Source organism: Myxine glutinosa, chromosome 7 (genome assembly GCF_964187855.1).
Source record: "Myxine glutinosa chromosome 7, kmMyxGlut1.1, whole genome shotgun sequence".
Classification (NCBI taxonomy): Eukaryota; Metazoa; Chordata; class Myxini; order Myxiniformes; family Myxinidae; genus Myxine; species Myxine glutinosa.
Genome location: NC_136267.1, coordinates 182331044 through 182345741, shown reverse-complemented (window position 1 = coordinate 182345741; position 14698 = coordinate 182331044). Strand labels below are relative to the sequence as shown.

General features: G+C 44.9%; 1 protein-coding gene across 3 annotated transcripts; it reads left to right on the top strand.

Moving 5' to 3' along the window:
• Window positions 1–2024: 2024 nt before the first annotated feature.
• LOC137431875 (metalloreductase STEAP2) lies at window positions 2025–14326 on the top strand. Of its 3 annotated transcripts, XM_068123672.2 has the most exons (6): window positions 2025–3193; window positions 5254–5292; window positions 5461–5507; window positions 8140–8413; window positions 11681–11845; window positions 13842–14326. In XM_068123672.2, exons 1-6 carry the CDS (start codon window positions 2678–2680, stop codon window positions 14109–14111), a joined length of 1311 nt encoding a protein of 436 aa, XP_067979773.1. In that variant the 5' UTR covers window positions 2025–2677; the 3' UTR covers window positions 14112–14326. The 3 variants fall into 3 exon arrangements, with proteins under 3 accessions (XP_067979773.1, XP_067979770.1, XP_067979772.1); XM_068123669.2 differs by having other exon boundaries at window positions 5254–5507; XM_068123671.2 differs by lacking the exon at window positions 11681–11845 and having other exon boundaries at window positions 5254–5507.
• Window positions 14327–14698: the final 372 nt, after the last annotated feature.

Here is a 14698-nt window from a genome sequence, read left to right as displayed (position 1 = left end):
ATGCCTGGAGATGGCATAGGAAAGGAGCGGTGTACAACAACCAGAGTGAAAACTGAGTACTCTCTTTCAGCGTGCGTCACTGCCGAGCCCCCTTCGGTGCCCGGCAATGACGATTTGCAATGCCTGGAGATGGCATAGGAAAGGAGCGGTGTACAACAACCAGAGTGAAAACTGAGTACTCCCTTTCAGCGTGTGTCACTGCCGAGCCCCCTTCGGTGCCCGGCAATGACGATTTGCAATGCCTGGAGATGGCATAGGAAAGGAGCGGTGTACAACAACCAGAGTGAAAACTGAGTACTCCCTTTCAGCGTGCGTCACTGCCGAGCCCCCTTCGGTGCCCGGCAATGACGATTTGCAATGCCTGGAGATGGCATAGGAAAGGAGCGGTGTACAACAACCAGAGTGAAAACTGAGTACTCTCTTTCAGCGTGCGTCACTGCCGAGCCCCCTTCGGTGCCCGGCAATGACGATTTGCAATGCCTGGAGATGGCATAGGAAAGATGCGGTGTTCAACAACCAGAGTGAAAACTGAGTACTCCCTTTCAGCGTGCGTCACTGCCGAGCCCCCTTCGGTGCCCAGCAATGACGATTTGCAATGCCTGGAGATGGCATAGGAAAGATGCGGTGTACAACAACCAGAGTGAAAACTGAGTACTCCCTTTCAGCGTGCGTCACTGCCGAGCCCCCTTCGGTGCCCGGCAATGACGATTTGCAATGCCTGGAGATGGCATAGGAAAGGTGCGGTGTACAATATTAAGTTCTGAATCAAAAACAAAGGTTTTGTAATATTAACAGTGAAATAAAGAATTGTGGAAACCAAATACTTTTGTCAATTTCAACTTCTTTTTAGCGAAAATTGTGAGTTATTTGAAAAAAGTGCAAGGGTGCCAATATTTTTGGCCACGGCTGTATGTGCTGGATTATGAATAATGAGTAGGGAATATGGTTCGAACTATATCAGCTAACTATTCATACACCATGTGCACCCATCAGTATTAAATAAGATTGAACACGACTGGTAATGTACAGGTGTCAGTAATCCACATCCATAGGGTAAACTTGGCTAAATAACCGTAAATATGGCCAATTTGCAAGTGCTCCTACGATGTAATTTCTGATGAGAGTTCTTACACAATATATTTTGGAATGTTTCACTAATTTGCAAGTTATTTCAACACTATCGACCTTATAATAAACCAATAAAGATGCCTCAACCCATGTTTGAGCCATCTGCCATTATGAATTAACTTAAAATTCAAATCGACTCAGCAAGTGTTTTGAAAGTGAAGCCTCTAGAAATGATGTATGTTTTTGGTGGAAGTTGTGGTGTCTTCCATCAGGAAGAATCAGAGAACATTTTCCTCCAAGGGGACCATTCCATGCCAGCCTGCAAGGTGAAAGATCCACTACGGCATCAACAGTGCCATTCAACCCTATCTTTATGGTTGCACCAACAGAGCTATCCACTCTGTATACAACTCTCCGGAGGACTATCGCAAACGCATCTTCATGGTGGATGGACCCCCCCAATCCAAGTCGGGGGCCAAATCCTCCCCCATTCTTCCCTGCTGCCCGGATTTTTCTGGGCAGCACGGTCACAGCCAGAGTGGCGATCGATCCCCATGGTCCGGCATTTTCCTTCTTGTCTCTCTCTCTCTCTCTAACTCAGTCGTGGCCCTGACCTCGTGAAGGCGGAGTACACCATCCTGGACGTGGGGGAACTCTGGGTCGCTCCTGCGTGATCGATCAGCTGTCTCGATGCCACGGGCTTGTTCGAGAAAACTGTCCGGGGCTATACAACAACAACTCTCCGGAGGGCAAAACAAACCCAGACTAGACGACTCGGAGGAGATTGTGCGTCCCGTAAGCCATCCGGCCAGTGTACCAGTCCTCGCTGAGGCTCATCTCAGGTGTACTCTACACTTACAGGAATGAACACAGCACAGCAGTTTCTGGATAATAACAAACAGGAACTATATATTGTGTAGTTAAATAACTTTACCATCGACTTGCTGGTTAACGATTTCAGTTCAAGTCGTTTATACCGAAAAATGAGATAAAAATAAATGTAGAAAATGACAAAATAAAAAACAAACGTCACAAAAACGATTCAGCCAGCTTTACAAAAGCCTTTCCAGCGCTGTCTGATCAAAATGAGGACAGTATTGAAGTTCGATGGTGAAAGTACGTATTCCATTGCATCCTCAGTGTTATCTACTTATTACATAAGACTAGAAATGGTGGAATTTCTTTCCTTGCTCCCACACCTCGACCTATCCAGGTGGGTCGTTTTCTCCACCTTATCCATAACTCCCACAGGTATTTTACCCACAATCCTTCCACCTTCCCTTTATCATATCATCATCCGTCAACTTACTCGTCCCTTAATTCCCCCATCCCACTCCCCTCGCGTATGTAATATGTCGACATTAAGTATCGATTTCATGTACATCATACATGTTGATAAAGAAACAGATATTAAATAATTAAATAACGCATCATGTTTCAGTTGGTATCCAATTCGTTTGTGAGAACGAACGTTGTAACGATCTGTGACGTTCGCGACCTTCGATCCGGATCACAGGGCATTCCCGATTTGCGCAAGCGCGAACTTTCCCGGGAACTGGGAAGAAGCGTCAGATGATTTTAATGGAGGTGGACGGCCGATCGAATTGAGATGACGGGACACACCGACTACGGGAGATGCGAATCGCCTCTGCTCGGGAACCGCGAGTTCGCCCCGACCTCCCCGGGACACTCGGGGTGCGCTCAGCGAAGGTCGTCCCCGCATCCGGTCGCCGTCCTGGGCGGAGGGGACTTCGCGCGCTCGCTCGCCAGACGCCTCCTCACGGCCGGTCACCCCGTGGTGGTCGGGAGCCGGCTGCCGAGCGCCGCCGCGGCCTTGTTCCCGCCTCAAGTCGAGGTGACCACGCGAGAGGGGGCGGCGGGCGGCACGGCTCACCTGGTGCTCGTGGCGGTGCCCCGTGAGCATTTCAACACGTTGCTCCCGCTGGCGGACTCGCTGCGCGGAAAGGTGGTGGTCGACGTGAGCAACCGGGACCGCCGCGGGGCTACCGGGCCGAGCAACGCGGAAATGCTGGCAGAGATTCTACCTGAGGCGCGGGTCGTCAAGGCCTTCAACACCCTCTCTGCCTGGTCCCTCCAGCACGGACCACGTGACGCCAGCAGACACGTGAGATCCTGTGGGGTTCGCGCGGGAAGCGACGGCCTGGTTCTTACACCGCATATGTTTTTTGCTTCGGGATCCGGGAGGGAAAGGTGCACTTTGGGGGACGAAGTGAGTGAGTGACCGATGGGCCAAACAAGACCTGCAACCGGTCGACAAACGTCACAAGCCGCGCTAACCGACGGCGTGAATGGAGACTCCGATACGTAAATGATTTATAAATATGCTGAAATTAGAAATTAATAATCCTGCAATATATTAATGTTCAAACTTAATGAAAAAAAAGAATTATGTTATCAATTTGTTACCTGGAAATCTGCACTGCAAGATAAAATGAACTAAGTGACCAATAACTCGCAGTGTGCCTGTGACGTCACTACGTTTGCGATCCGCCATCTTGGAGTACAACACCCCGTCCTTACCACCATCTTAACGCTCATCTCCTTTACTCCCAGGCTATGGCCCTTTGTCCTATCACTGTTTGAATATTTCTTCTGCACTTATTTTGTCTCTACCCTTCATTATCTTAAACATCGATATCATATATCCTCATACAGCACCGGATTTATGAAGGTGCAGGCCACAGGGCACACGTGAGTGGTGGTGCCCCTTTCTGCCACCAACGATGAAGTAAAGCAGTGGTTTTCAACCTCTTTCACTGATGGCATCCTTAACTCATATCTTAAGATGTGGCACCCCTATTCAATTTTATATTTGTATTGTTGCCTTAAGAACATTATTTGTATAGTTGCCTTATGAATTCCACAAGTTAAATTATTGGATAAAATACATACTTTCAGAAGTGTTTTTGCAGGCTTTTATTACCACTAATGGATTCCAGACACAAACACAACTGAAGATAGGTGGGTCCGCCCACCAATTTACTAATACATAGTCTGTCTGTCCTTCCGTCCAAACATCCAATCAAAAACCACAGTTCCGCTAATTAGTCATGGCAATAATCCTGGATAAGCCTTTGGGTGGTGGAGGTCCCAATGCATGTGTTGGGTGATGGAGGTCCCAGGGCATGTGTTGCGTTGCGTGGTGGAGGCCCCGAGGCACTTGCCCCTGTTGCCCTTGTGTAAATCCATCTCTGCCATCGTAACCGCCTCCTCTCTAATGTATAAAGTCGTCAGAGAGCTAATCCGATCATCTGTTCAGACAAATACTAGAGATGTCGTGTGATCCCCTTCCCTGCCCCACTGCAGCAACTTCCCTATCAGGATAGCCTTGGAGAGTTTGAATGAAGTCCAAAATATTATTGGGGGCCCACGGTGGAACTAACTGCCAGTGGCGGATGTAGATGAGTGAGACATGGTGCCACTCGTCTCAATTTCCTGGCTTCACGTTCCATCATGATGAACTCATTCTTGAACAGATTGATCGTCAGGGCATATATGGCCTTAGCCATCCATCAAGCAAGATGATATGATATTCACCAGGAGAGGGGGAGGGCAAAAGGAAACTTTGGCAATTGTTCCCCTATTTAGACTCCACAGCCCCCATTCTAAACTCAAACAACCTTTCGACTCCACAGACCTTTTAGAGTTTAGACCTTTAATTTATTTTCTTTTTTTAAAATCTTTGTCACTATCAAAGGCCTCCTTTCTCTCCATAAGTCCCAAACAACACAGATGTGCTTTCACAAATATTCCTTACACCTGATATTTATTTTCCTTTCCCTCAGAGGAATCCCTATCAGCCTTTTCAGCATCTGTATCTCCATTGTCTGCAGCACTCTCTATTTCCTTCCTTTCTCAAGGCCCTTGCCTCATTCCATATAAGAGAACTGATATTACTCCCGTTTTGTAAAATTGTTGCTCTTAGCCGAGCCAGAATTCGATCATAGCCCATGCAAGAGACATCACTCTCACTGTTACACACACACACACACACACACACACACACACACACACACACACACACACACACACACACACACCTATTAGAACAGAATCTAGGTGAGGCTAACTTGATTAATATCTGAAGGTGCTTTACTGATACTTTACTCACTTGAGTTGGGATCCCACTCCAAAAATAACATGTAGTACTTTCATTGATGGCAGGTGCCCGTGTGCAGCGATTGCATGGAGGCCAAGGCGGAGGTGATGCAGCTTGCACGCACACTCGGTTTTACACCGGTTGATATGGGATCACTTCTATCAGCTCATGAGCTTGAAGAAATACCCCTGCGTTTGTTTCCTGATTGGCGAATGCCAGTTTTGCTATCCCTGGGTTTGGCAACTGGAGCTTACATCTACGCTTTTCTGCAGGACGTCATCCATCCTTTTATTATGAAACAACGCAGCGAGTTCTACCGGTGAGTTTATAAAAACAGGTGCATATTTTGTTTAGCAATACGTGACTTTCGAAATGACATAATCCGACCCAGATTGCTGGTGCGCATGTGCAGAAACTCCTAGTAACGAGTTAAATTGAGGTGGCCTGAACATCTTTTATGCCTCCCAGGTAAGGATTGTAGAATACAACAGGCATTTTAAGGCCATTTTCCCTGCTAGAGTGAGGGTTAGCCTTGCGGTCCCCATGACAATCTTCTCCATTTTGCCCTATTTTCTGCATCTCCCCTTGTTAACCCCCTTGCCCGCATTTCTTCTTCCACCATCTTTAGCCAAGTCTTTCTCGGTCTTCCCCGTCCTCTACTTCCTTCTACATTCATTTCCATCACTCTTCTCAACCAGTCACTTTCATCCTTCCTCAACACATGACCAAACCATCTCAACCTGTTTCTCTTCACAGCATCCATCACAGGCTCTATTCCCATCATCTTTCGCAATTCATCATTTGTCTTCCTCTCTCTCAACGATACTCCACACATCCACCGAACCATTCGCATTTCCACCCTTTCCAGCCTTCGATGCTGCTCTACGTTCATTACCCATGTCTCGCTCCCATAAATCATAACACTTCTCACACATGCAGCATACACCTTTCCCTTCAGCTTCAACGACACTCCCCTCATCATCAGCACGCCACTCAGTTCCCGAAACTGCTTCCATGCACATCTCACTCTAGCAACCGTTGCAGAGTCTGATCCACCTTCTCCATTCAGCATGTCTCCGAGGTAGCAAAATGTTTTCACACCTTCCAGTTTCACGCCGTCTCCAAGATCCAACTCAACATTTCCTCCATCTGCCGCTCCCTCTGTGCACACCTTACACTTGAATGTAGCTGCCACACTGGTTAATGACCCTAATGTTAAATCCACTACATTTTTGATGAACCCACTCAGCGCACATTGTACATTGAATGGAGTTCACTCCGACACCCTTCCTGCACACAGCACACGGCCACTTCCCAGTTCTTTCCACCTCACCACGTGCTTTACCACTTGCCATCACCTTCCTTTTTCCGATATTCACCTTCAGACCTTTTGTCTCCATACATTCCTTCCACTTGTTCATCTTCTCCTTCAGTCCATCCATACTTTCCGCAATCAACACCAGATCATCTGCATACAACAACTCCCACGGTAAACCCTCCTTTACATTCCGACCCAGCACAGCTACAAATAGTAGTGGACTCAGTACTGACCCCTGATGCACTGCCACCTTCACCTCAAACTTCACCACGGATTGTAGAATGAAATGACTAAAAAGGTTTTAAAGAACCTGGAAGTACTTTTAAACGTACCTGTGAGAAAGGGGTGTACCTCTGCACAACAAAACAGTTGAAGAACTTCTTGATCAACCCGTCCACAAAGCTTATATCTTGCAGTCTGTACTGCAAAAACTCCCGGTGATGTACGCCCATGAATGGTCGGAGATTTGTAGATGGGTTTGTTCTAACTAAACCCTTATGCTTCCTAACACCGATGGGAAGGTCATATCTGGGGCTTATCGATGCACAGGGTACATTTAAACTTCTGTTGTTCATTAGATGGGAAGGTCATACTGGTAAAACTTCTCCTCCTCTTCATAAGGGGTGAGGTCCAATGGTGAGGTGAGGTGCAAGCTCCTGCCCTGCATTGACCATGATACTCCTCCAGTCCCCTCTGTCCTCAGCCAACTCTCTCCACTATCCAGCTACCTTTACCTTACTGATATACCTCTTCACCCAATTCTCCAATCTCAAACGTGGTCTACCTCTTTTCCTCCTACCATGTTCCCTCAACCTATCCGCTCTCTTTGCCATTCTCTCTTCCCCCATCTGCACAGAGGGTGTTTACTATTAATCATTGGCTCCAAGGCTTTTTGGTTGGCTCCAAGGTTTCAAGATAAATTATACTAGATTTTTGCATCTATTGGTAAAAGGACAAATGTGTGTGTGTGTGTGTGTGTGTGTGTGTGTGTGTGTGTGTGTGTGTGTGTGTGTGTGTGTGTGTGTGTGTGTGTGTGTGTGTGTGTGTGTGTGTGTGTGTGTGTGTGTGTTTATGTGTGTGTGTTGAAAGCACGGCCACCGCTAGCTAATTGTATTAACAGCAAATTATAGGAATCTGCGTCCTCTCTGCCACGAATATTTCTCTTATTTGCTATATTTGCTCGAGTCCGATTTGCATTCAGGAACAGAACAATTGTGGCTAACCATCTTGAAATTGCCACTCTTTATTCTAAATGCTGAATATTATGTTTAAAAGTCTGTTTCACTTTCAGAATTTGCACTCGCAACAGCAGGTTAAAGTTCCCTGTGAGTCAAACCGAGTCAGTGTAAACACACAGCGAATGCACAAAAGGCCGCAATTAGCCTTCACATGCCATTTTGAAAATTGTGTATTAATGGGAATGTTGGGCAGTATCATGTATGCTGTGTTATAATTGTATTTTTGGTAAAACGTTCAAGGCTCGTGTATAAGCAAATTTTTTGACAGGTAGTGGCTGGGAGGAAAGCCAGAAGTAAAAATAATTTGCGTGTTCAAATATAGAATACAAATGAGAGGAAGTTGCTAAGAATGTAAGAACTCATGGACCATTTGTCGTGGCATTGTTTTTGGCCAGTATACCGGTGGAACTGGTGAACAAAACCCTGCCTGTGGTGGCCCTTGTGCTGCTCTCGCTGGTGTACCTTCCGGGTGTTCTTGCGGCTGTGCAGCAGCTGAGATACAGAACCAAGCGGCGTCGCTTTGCGCCCTGGTTAGATTCTTGGCTCCGCTCTCGAAAGCAGCTTGGCCTTTTATCTTTCTTCTTTGCTGCTCTGCATGCTATCTACAGCCTTGCTCTACCCTTACGAAGGTCATACCGATACGGACTGCTGAACGAAGCGGTTCATATGGTGTGTGATACTGACTTTTTCCCCACTTAATGGCAATTTGCACTTTATTGTGAATCAAAATCATGTTATGATGATAATTTTTTATATTGTGGTGGAAAGAATATATAATTAAAATAACATTTTAATTTTACAGTTTGTTTTAAAATTTACAACGCTATTCGTTTTTTTCATCGTAGTTGTCTGATAAGTTTTGTTCATTAAACAGCTTAAAGATAATTATCAAACGCTTGATGGAGAGCAGGAAGATAAGTTTTAACAAAATGATATACATTATTATACCAGCCTTTGGTATAAAGTTTGGTTTGAAACTAGATTTTTTTTTATCAACAATAGCTTGTTTAAATAGTGGCACGGACACACATCAAACCATCCATAATGCAAAATATAGCGAGCAGGGCCTGGTCTACTCTGCAACATCACAATTTTAAAGTGTGTGTTGGCCCCCTTCAAGGTCCATTGTGAGATGAAGTATAATTTTGCCTTTATAACGACAGTTGCCTGCAATTGTGACGTCAACTCCTGTATCTTCAGATGCATACGGCTGCCGAAGCAGTTTCTTGACTAGTGGGCACAATCCTGGTTTGGGCGTCGCTCCTACGCAGGACACTCAAATGGCTCATTCATCCCAGTAAGCTGGTACTCATTTCGAGTGAGATGGTGAAATCTTTGCCCATTCTTCACGTGAAAACTGCTCTAGTTCTGCCGAGTTTGATGGGGATCGTCAATGGACTGCAATCTTCGAGTCTCGCCATAAATGTTCAATTGGGTTCGAGTCAGAACTTTCACTGGGCCACTCAAGAACATTTGTTTTATTCTTATTCAGCTACTCCGGTGTGGCTTTATCTTTGTGCTCCGGATCATTGTCCTGCTGAAATGGGAAACTGCTGCCCAGTTTCAGATTCAGGGTTGCACTGTGTCAGAGGAATGCAACCTGGAGAGAAACTCCCACCTCTGTTCTCTTCTTCCTCCTTACTCCTCAGTGCTGTCATGGATTGGGGGGGTGAGGGATTTATCCATATTCTCCCTCCCTCTCCCACCATACCCCAACCTCTGAACAATCCCTGCCCGAGGCCTCCCACCAAACCAAGTCTCTGCCCCAAGGCTTTCCTCCAATTCAACTATTGCCCTCTTCTCCCACAAACCTAACAATATCATAGTTCCACATATTCACACTAAACGAATTTTCATGATTTTGAAAACTCGTTCAAGTCAGACTGAAATGCTCAATGACAAGAACATTGTGCGTATGGTTGATTAAATCACCAGTCTTTGTTGACTTTGTTGACACCAGCATCTGACATTAGCTGAACAGAGCCAGAATGGGGGGAGATTTTAGGAAAGCCATCTATGATATTTTTTATTCCTTTTATCTTCTCCATTTAGTTTGTCTTCACTCATCTACCATATAAAACACAACGCCATTCTGTGTGTTTGTACAAATGTCTGTCCCCCTTCATCTGGGTATGTTTTAAAGGCCAATCTTTTAACACGAATGTGTGTTCAACTACGGTCTATTTTTGAGGATAAAACAAACTCGAAAAAATATTCAATAAAAGAGCAATTATGTCTCTTCTATTGGAATTGTAGATGGTGGCTTTGAAACCGAACCTCAAGGGTGGTGTACAGAAGCGGTTTAAAAAAAAAAAAAACAATAAATACAAAGTGGAAGGAGGTGAAATTCGCTGCACATGATGTGCAACGTGTGCAGAGTAAAACGAGTGTTCATTTACATCTGTATGATGTCTAATAAATAACTAGAACGACACTCAGTAGAGAGCATACCTCCACCTGGTTGGCCATATCACTCAATGCTGAAGAATCACTTTTAAAATTCCACAAGCTGGATCCGGATCAGGTCTTCACCAAAATGGAATCGATTCTTCCTTGTCACACACACAACCTGTCCAACAAGTTTCGTCCAAATCCATCCATAACTTTTTGAGATATCCTGCTATGTATCGTTTTTGGCCCTATCTCCCAATGGTGAAGAATCACTTAAAAATTCGAGTAGCCGGATCCGAATTCGGATCTTCACCAAAATCTAATCATTTAGTCCTTGTCACATACGATACGCTAAATCTCGGACAAATTTCGGCCGAATCCGTTCACAACTTTTTGAGATCGTTTGTTCACAAACGGACAGACAAACAGCTAGACAGGGGTGAAAACATAACCTCCATCCACCTTTGGTGGCAGAGGTAAATATATAAGCACACCTGAAACTAGGCCGAGGCTTCAGACTTTGGCACGCTCACGAGGCTGCACCGTCGAAGAAACTGTTCCAACCCACTATCTTTGACGGGTTTTTTTTTTACTGGGTGATAATATAGTTCATTATTATCAACTTTGATTTGATGAAGTATTTAGTGCCAGCAATCGAGATTTATAGTGACGCTCGTCTGAAGCAGCTGCGATTGGCATGAGCGGAGCATTGGCTGTGTTCACGCTCCAGCTGTTCACACTCCATCCCTTGTCCATTAAATTACAGCTTTTTGGTTTTGTTTTTACTACCTTTCATACTTACGCTATGGGAATTAAGTCTGTGGAGAATCGAGAATCATACACAAAATCAGACAGTTTAGTGAATAATATATAAATAATTAAACTTTGTCTGACTTTTTCTGTAATTTACTACATTCTGGTTTTTTTCCACGTCAGCTTCAGTTTTCCATTTCAAGTCACCCATTCTGTGAATTCCGTTCGTTTTCCATGATCTATCACTGGCTCAAAGTTCACTTTTGCTTTCAAATTACTGCATATTTCAGCTATACTCATTCTGAGAGAGCCTTGGCTGGCATACGTTTTTGGGATACTTCAGAAACCCATCATCATGTTGATTTTCAATGCAACTTTTTTTTTATTGAACCTCTCGCTACGTCCCCCAATTCATCATTAGCCCCCTAACGGTTTCACCTGAGGTTTGCTCTCCATCTGTCTGTCCAACCCTGTGTCCCACCTGTGGTTTTTCATACGTTTTCCCCATACCCTCTAACATATTCAAACTGAAATTTGGTACGTGGCTTTATTATGATAAGTAACAGAACATGGTCGAGTTTATGCCCTTTTGGACTTTGAAAATATCACATCGGTAGGGCACATGTATTGCAGAGAAATTCTCACTCTTGTTTACTTTGGATTTGGATTTACTACTTTTGTTGATCAAAACTATCCTGGTTTATAACTACTTAAACAAAGCCTCCTGAGGTTTCATGATTACTGATCCTTTAATTGAAAATCAGATTTTATTACTCTCGACTTTGTGTGTAGGTGCATAAGAGGATAGATACAATCTGGAATGATGAAAGTGTGTGGCGAATGGAGATTTACATTTCCTTGGGAATCATGGCCTTTGGCCTGCTAGCATTGCTGGCTGTTACATCTCTGCCCTCTGTCAGTGCTGCCCTCAACTGGAGAGAATTCACTTTCATTCAGGTAAATTGCACCGACAATTTGCATAATCATAATCTATATACGAGTATAATTGGCTAATGCCGTCTGTCTGTCTGTCCCACCCTGAAACACGGAAACGCTCCTTGGATATTTGGACACGGCAGTGACCAAGTGATTTGGCTATATAAAGGGTATTTTTGTCCCCTGTCGCACTGCGGAGCGAAAGGGGGACTATGGTTTTCCCCTCCGTCCATGTGTGCGTCCGTCCGTCCGTTCTTGCGTGCGTCCGTCCGTCCGTCCGTGCGTGCGTGCGTAAGCGAAGGACCGAATTCTAATTTGGTGCGTGGGTGCAACTAGGCATATGGAAGAACCCTATTGAAAATTGGGTCGCCACGTCAAAATCCAAGATGGCCGCCACCATTTATGTCTGAACCTTGTGAGCGGAATATCTTGAAAAATAAACGAACTAACTTCTAATCTGGTGTATGGGTGCGTCTCCAACCAACTCACAAATATTATCGACTCTTCCATGTTTTCTGCGTCTTCCACTTTGTCAACTCACATCACTTCACTGACGGGGGACCTAGGCGTAACGCTTGTTGATTCATAAATCAATCGATTATTTAGTTATTTATTCGATTAATTGAATATTTAATTAATTTTCAAAAGTTCAAGATTCGGAGGAAACGGTGGTGGTTTATATATGCTATTAGCCAATTGAGTAAGAAATTAATTATTGTACAATTATTATTTCTTTATTTTAATTACGCAATTAATCAATTAATTATTGTATATCTCTCCCTCCCAATTCCGTCTCAATAAGCCTGGTGTTGGCTTAGCGGTTAGGGTGCCGGCTTGGGTTCCGATGATCCTGGGTTCGAATCTCGGTTGATCGCTGAATTAACGCCAGAGGGGTTGACCCAGCCTGTCATCCTTCCGAGATCGGCAAATTGAGTACCAGTTCACTGGTAATTCCCTGTGTGTCGCAAGAGGTGACTAACAGGGTTGGCGACAGGAAGGGCATCCGGCCGTAAAAGTTGGCGGCAGGAAGGGCATCCGGCCGTAAAACATTGCTTCAAAAAGGGGACCATGGTGCCCAGAAAAGGCCAACCCCTGCTCTGCGGGGAAAAATGGCCTCTAAAAGAGGTTCCAATTCCGTCTCAATGGCCTGCATGGCGGCATCGCCTCCAGACACTTTGCCAAGCCCTAACCACTGGGTTTGCTGATGGTCTTTGTTGTGTATTTCCCCCAGTGTGTCATGTATGCGAGTGAATGGTTAAGGTAACCAGTTAAGCCGAATGGATTATCATGGGTGCGGGGGAATCATAACTATAATCTGTATCTGATTGTTGTAGTACTGTACATTGATTCTGTTATTGCTGTTGAGACGTGTTTTTTCTCTCCTCCAATCGCCCCTCCCCCATTTATTAAATCGGATTACTTTGATTAACTTGTGTCAGCTGTTTCGTGGTTCATCGTTTGGCTAATATTCCCAGCGTGGTTAAAAAGCACGATCGTGGGAAATTGGTGTCATTACCTCAAAGTAGGCTTTATAAAACCACTGCTGGATCACCCAGGCCAATGCTCTGGCTTCCATCCTGTTTCGAAGGGTGATCCGGACAGTGTGAAATTCTCATCAAACTCTCTATGCCGAAAACCGAAGTAAAGATCAATTTGGCTTTCCCAGCGAACAGCAGCGTATGGTCTCTTTTGACGATCCATTGCTAAATTGGTGGTAGAGCGGGTGGAGGATTTGATCTCGAATCCACCCCCGGTTGACCGTAATATTGGTTCATCAGGACTGGGATCAGGACACTGGTCTGAATCCGGTGACTGTAACAATATGTAAAAACACACCTTCCTCAATACAGCACCTCAAACTCAAGAACTGTTATTTCGAACAAAGAAAGATATCTTATGACTGATAGGAAATTTATTGAAAGCACTAATCAGTTAAGCTTTGCTAACTCTAACCTGGTTGTAATACTGTATCCATAATTATCGCTTGTCTCCTCATTTATGCCTTTTCTTCTTCTAGTCCCAACTGGGCTGCGTGGCTCTTACAGTCAGCACACTACATGCACTCATGTTTGGCTGGAAGCGAGCCTTTGAGCCTCAACGATACCACTTTTATATGCCCCCTCTTTTTCTCCTGGCTCTGCCACTGCCTATTGGCACGCTTCTTGGCCGGCTTATTCTACAAGTGCCCTGCTTGCAGCGACGTCTGCAGCGCATTCGTCGTGGCTGGGAGGATGATCGACACACGCAAAGCATACAAGACTATAACGAGCTCACCAGCATTCTCTGAGATGCAAACCCATAATAGAGTCAAATTGTGCAATCGGTGTGCTTTATGATTAAGAGTGGACGAATATGACCTGCTGTATTGTCCTTTTTTTTTTGGACGTACCTTCAATTTATTGGGATGGCTTACCAATTGTATTGTTCATACAAAATGCTGTAATCATATTTTGTGATGTCCTGTTAAAAACGTGATCAAGGAATAAAACTGAGTTGGAGGAACAGAGTTTGCTGTTCATATTAGGTGTCCACAAAGGGTGGAATTTTATTTTACCACTTCCTCTCCTCTCTCTACCTTCACCCCTCACCGATACCACCTCCTCCTCTCTCCACACTCTCCTAACTCTTTAAATTCCTTCAAACCTCCTTAACCTTTTCTCCTCTCCTCACCTTTGCAATTGTTTCCAACTTCCCACCATGCTTTACCCCCCTAATGGGCCATGCGAGACTGCCAGACATCAATTCTCAAGATGCTGAGCAGAAGCGTTTATTTAAATTGTGGTGTCGCTCAATAAATGCCAAACAATGGCACTAACTACTGTTGCATGGACCCCTACATGATGTGGTGTCCCTTCCGGAGCTCCAGCCGGCATC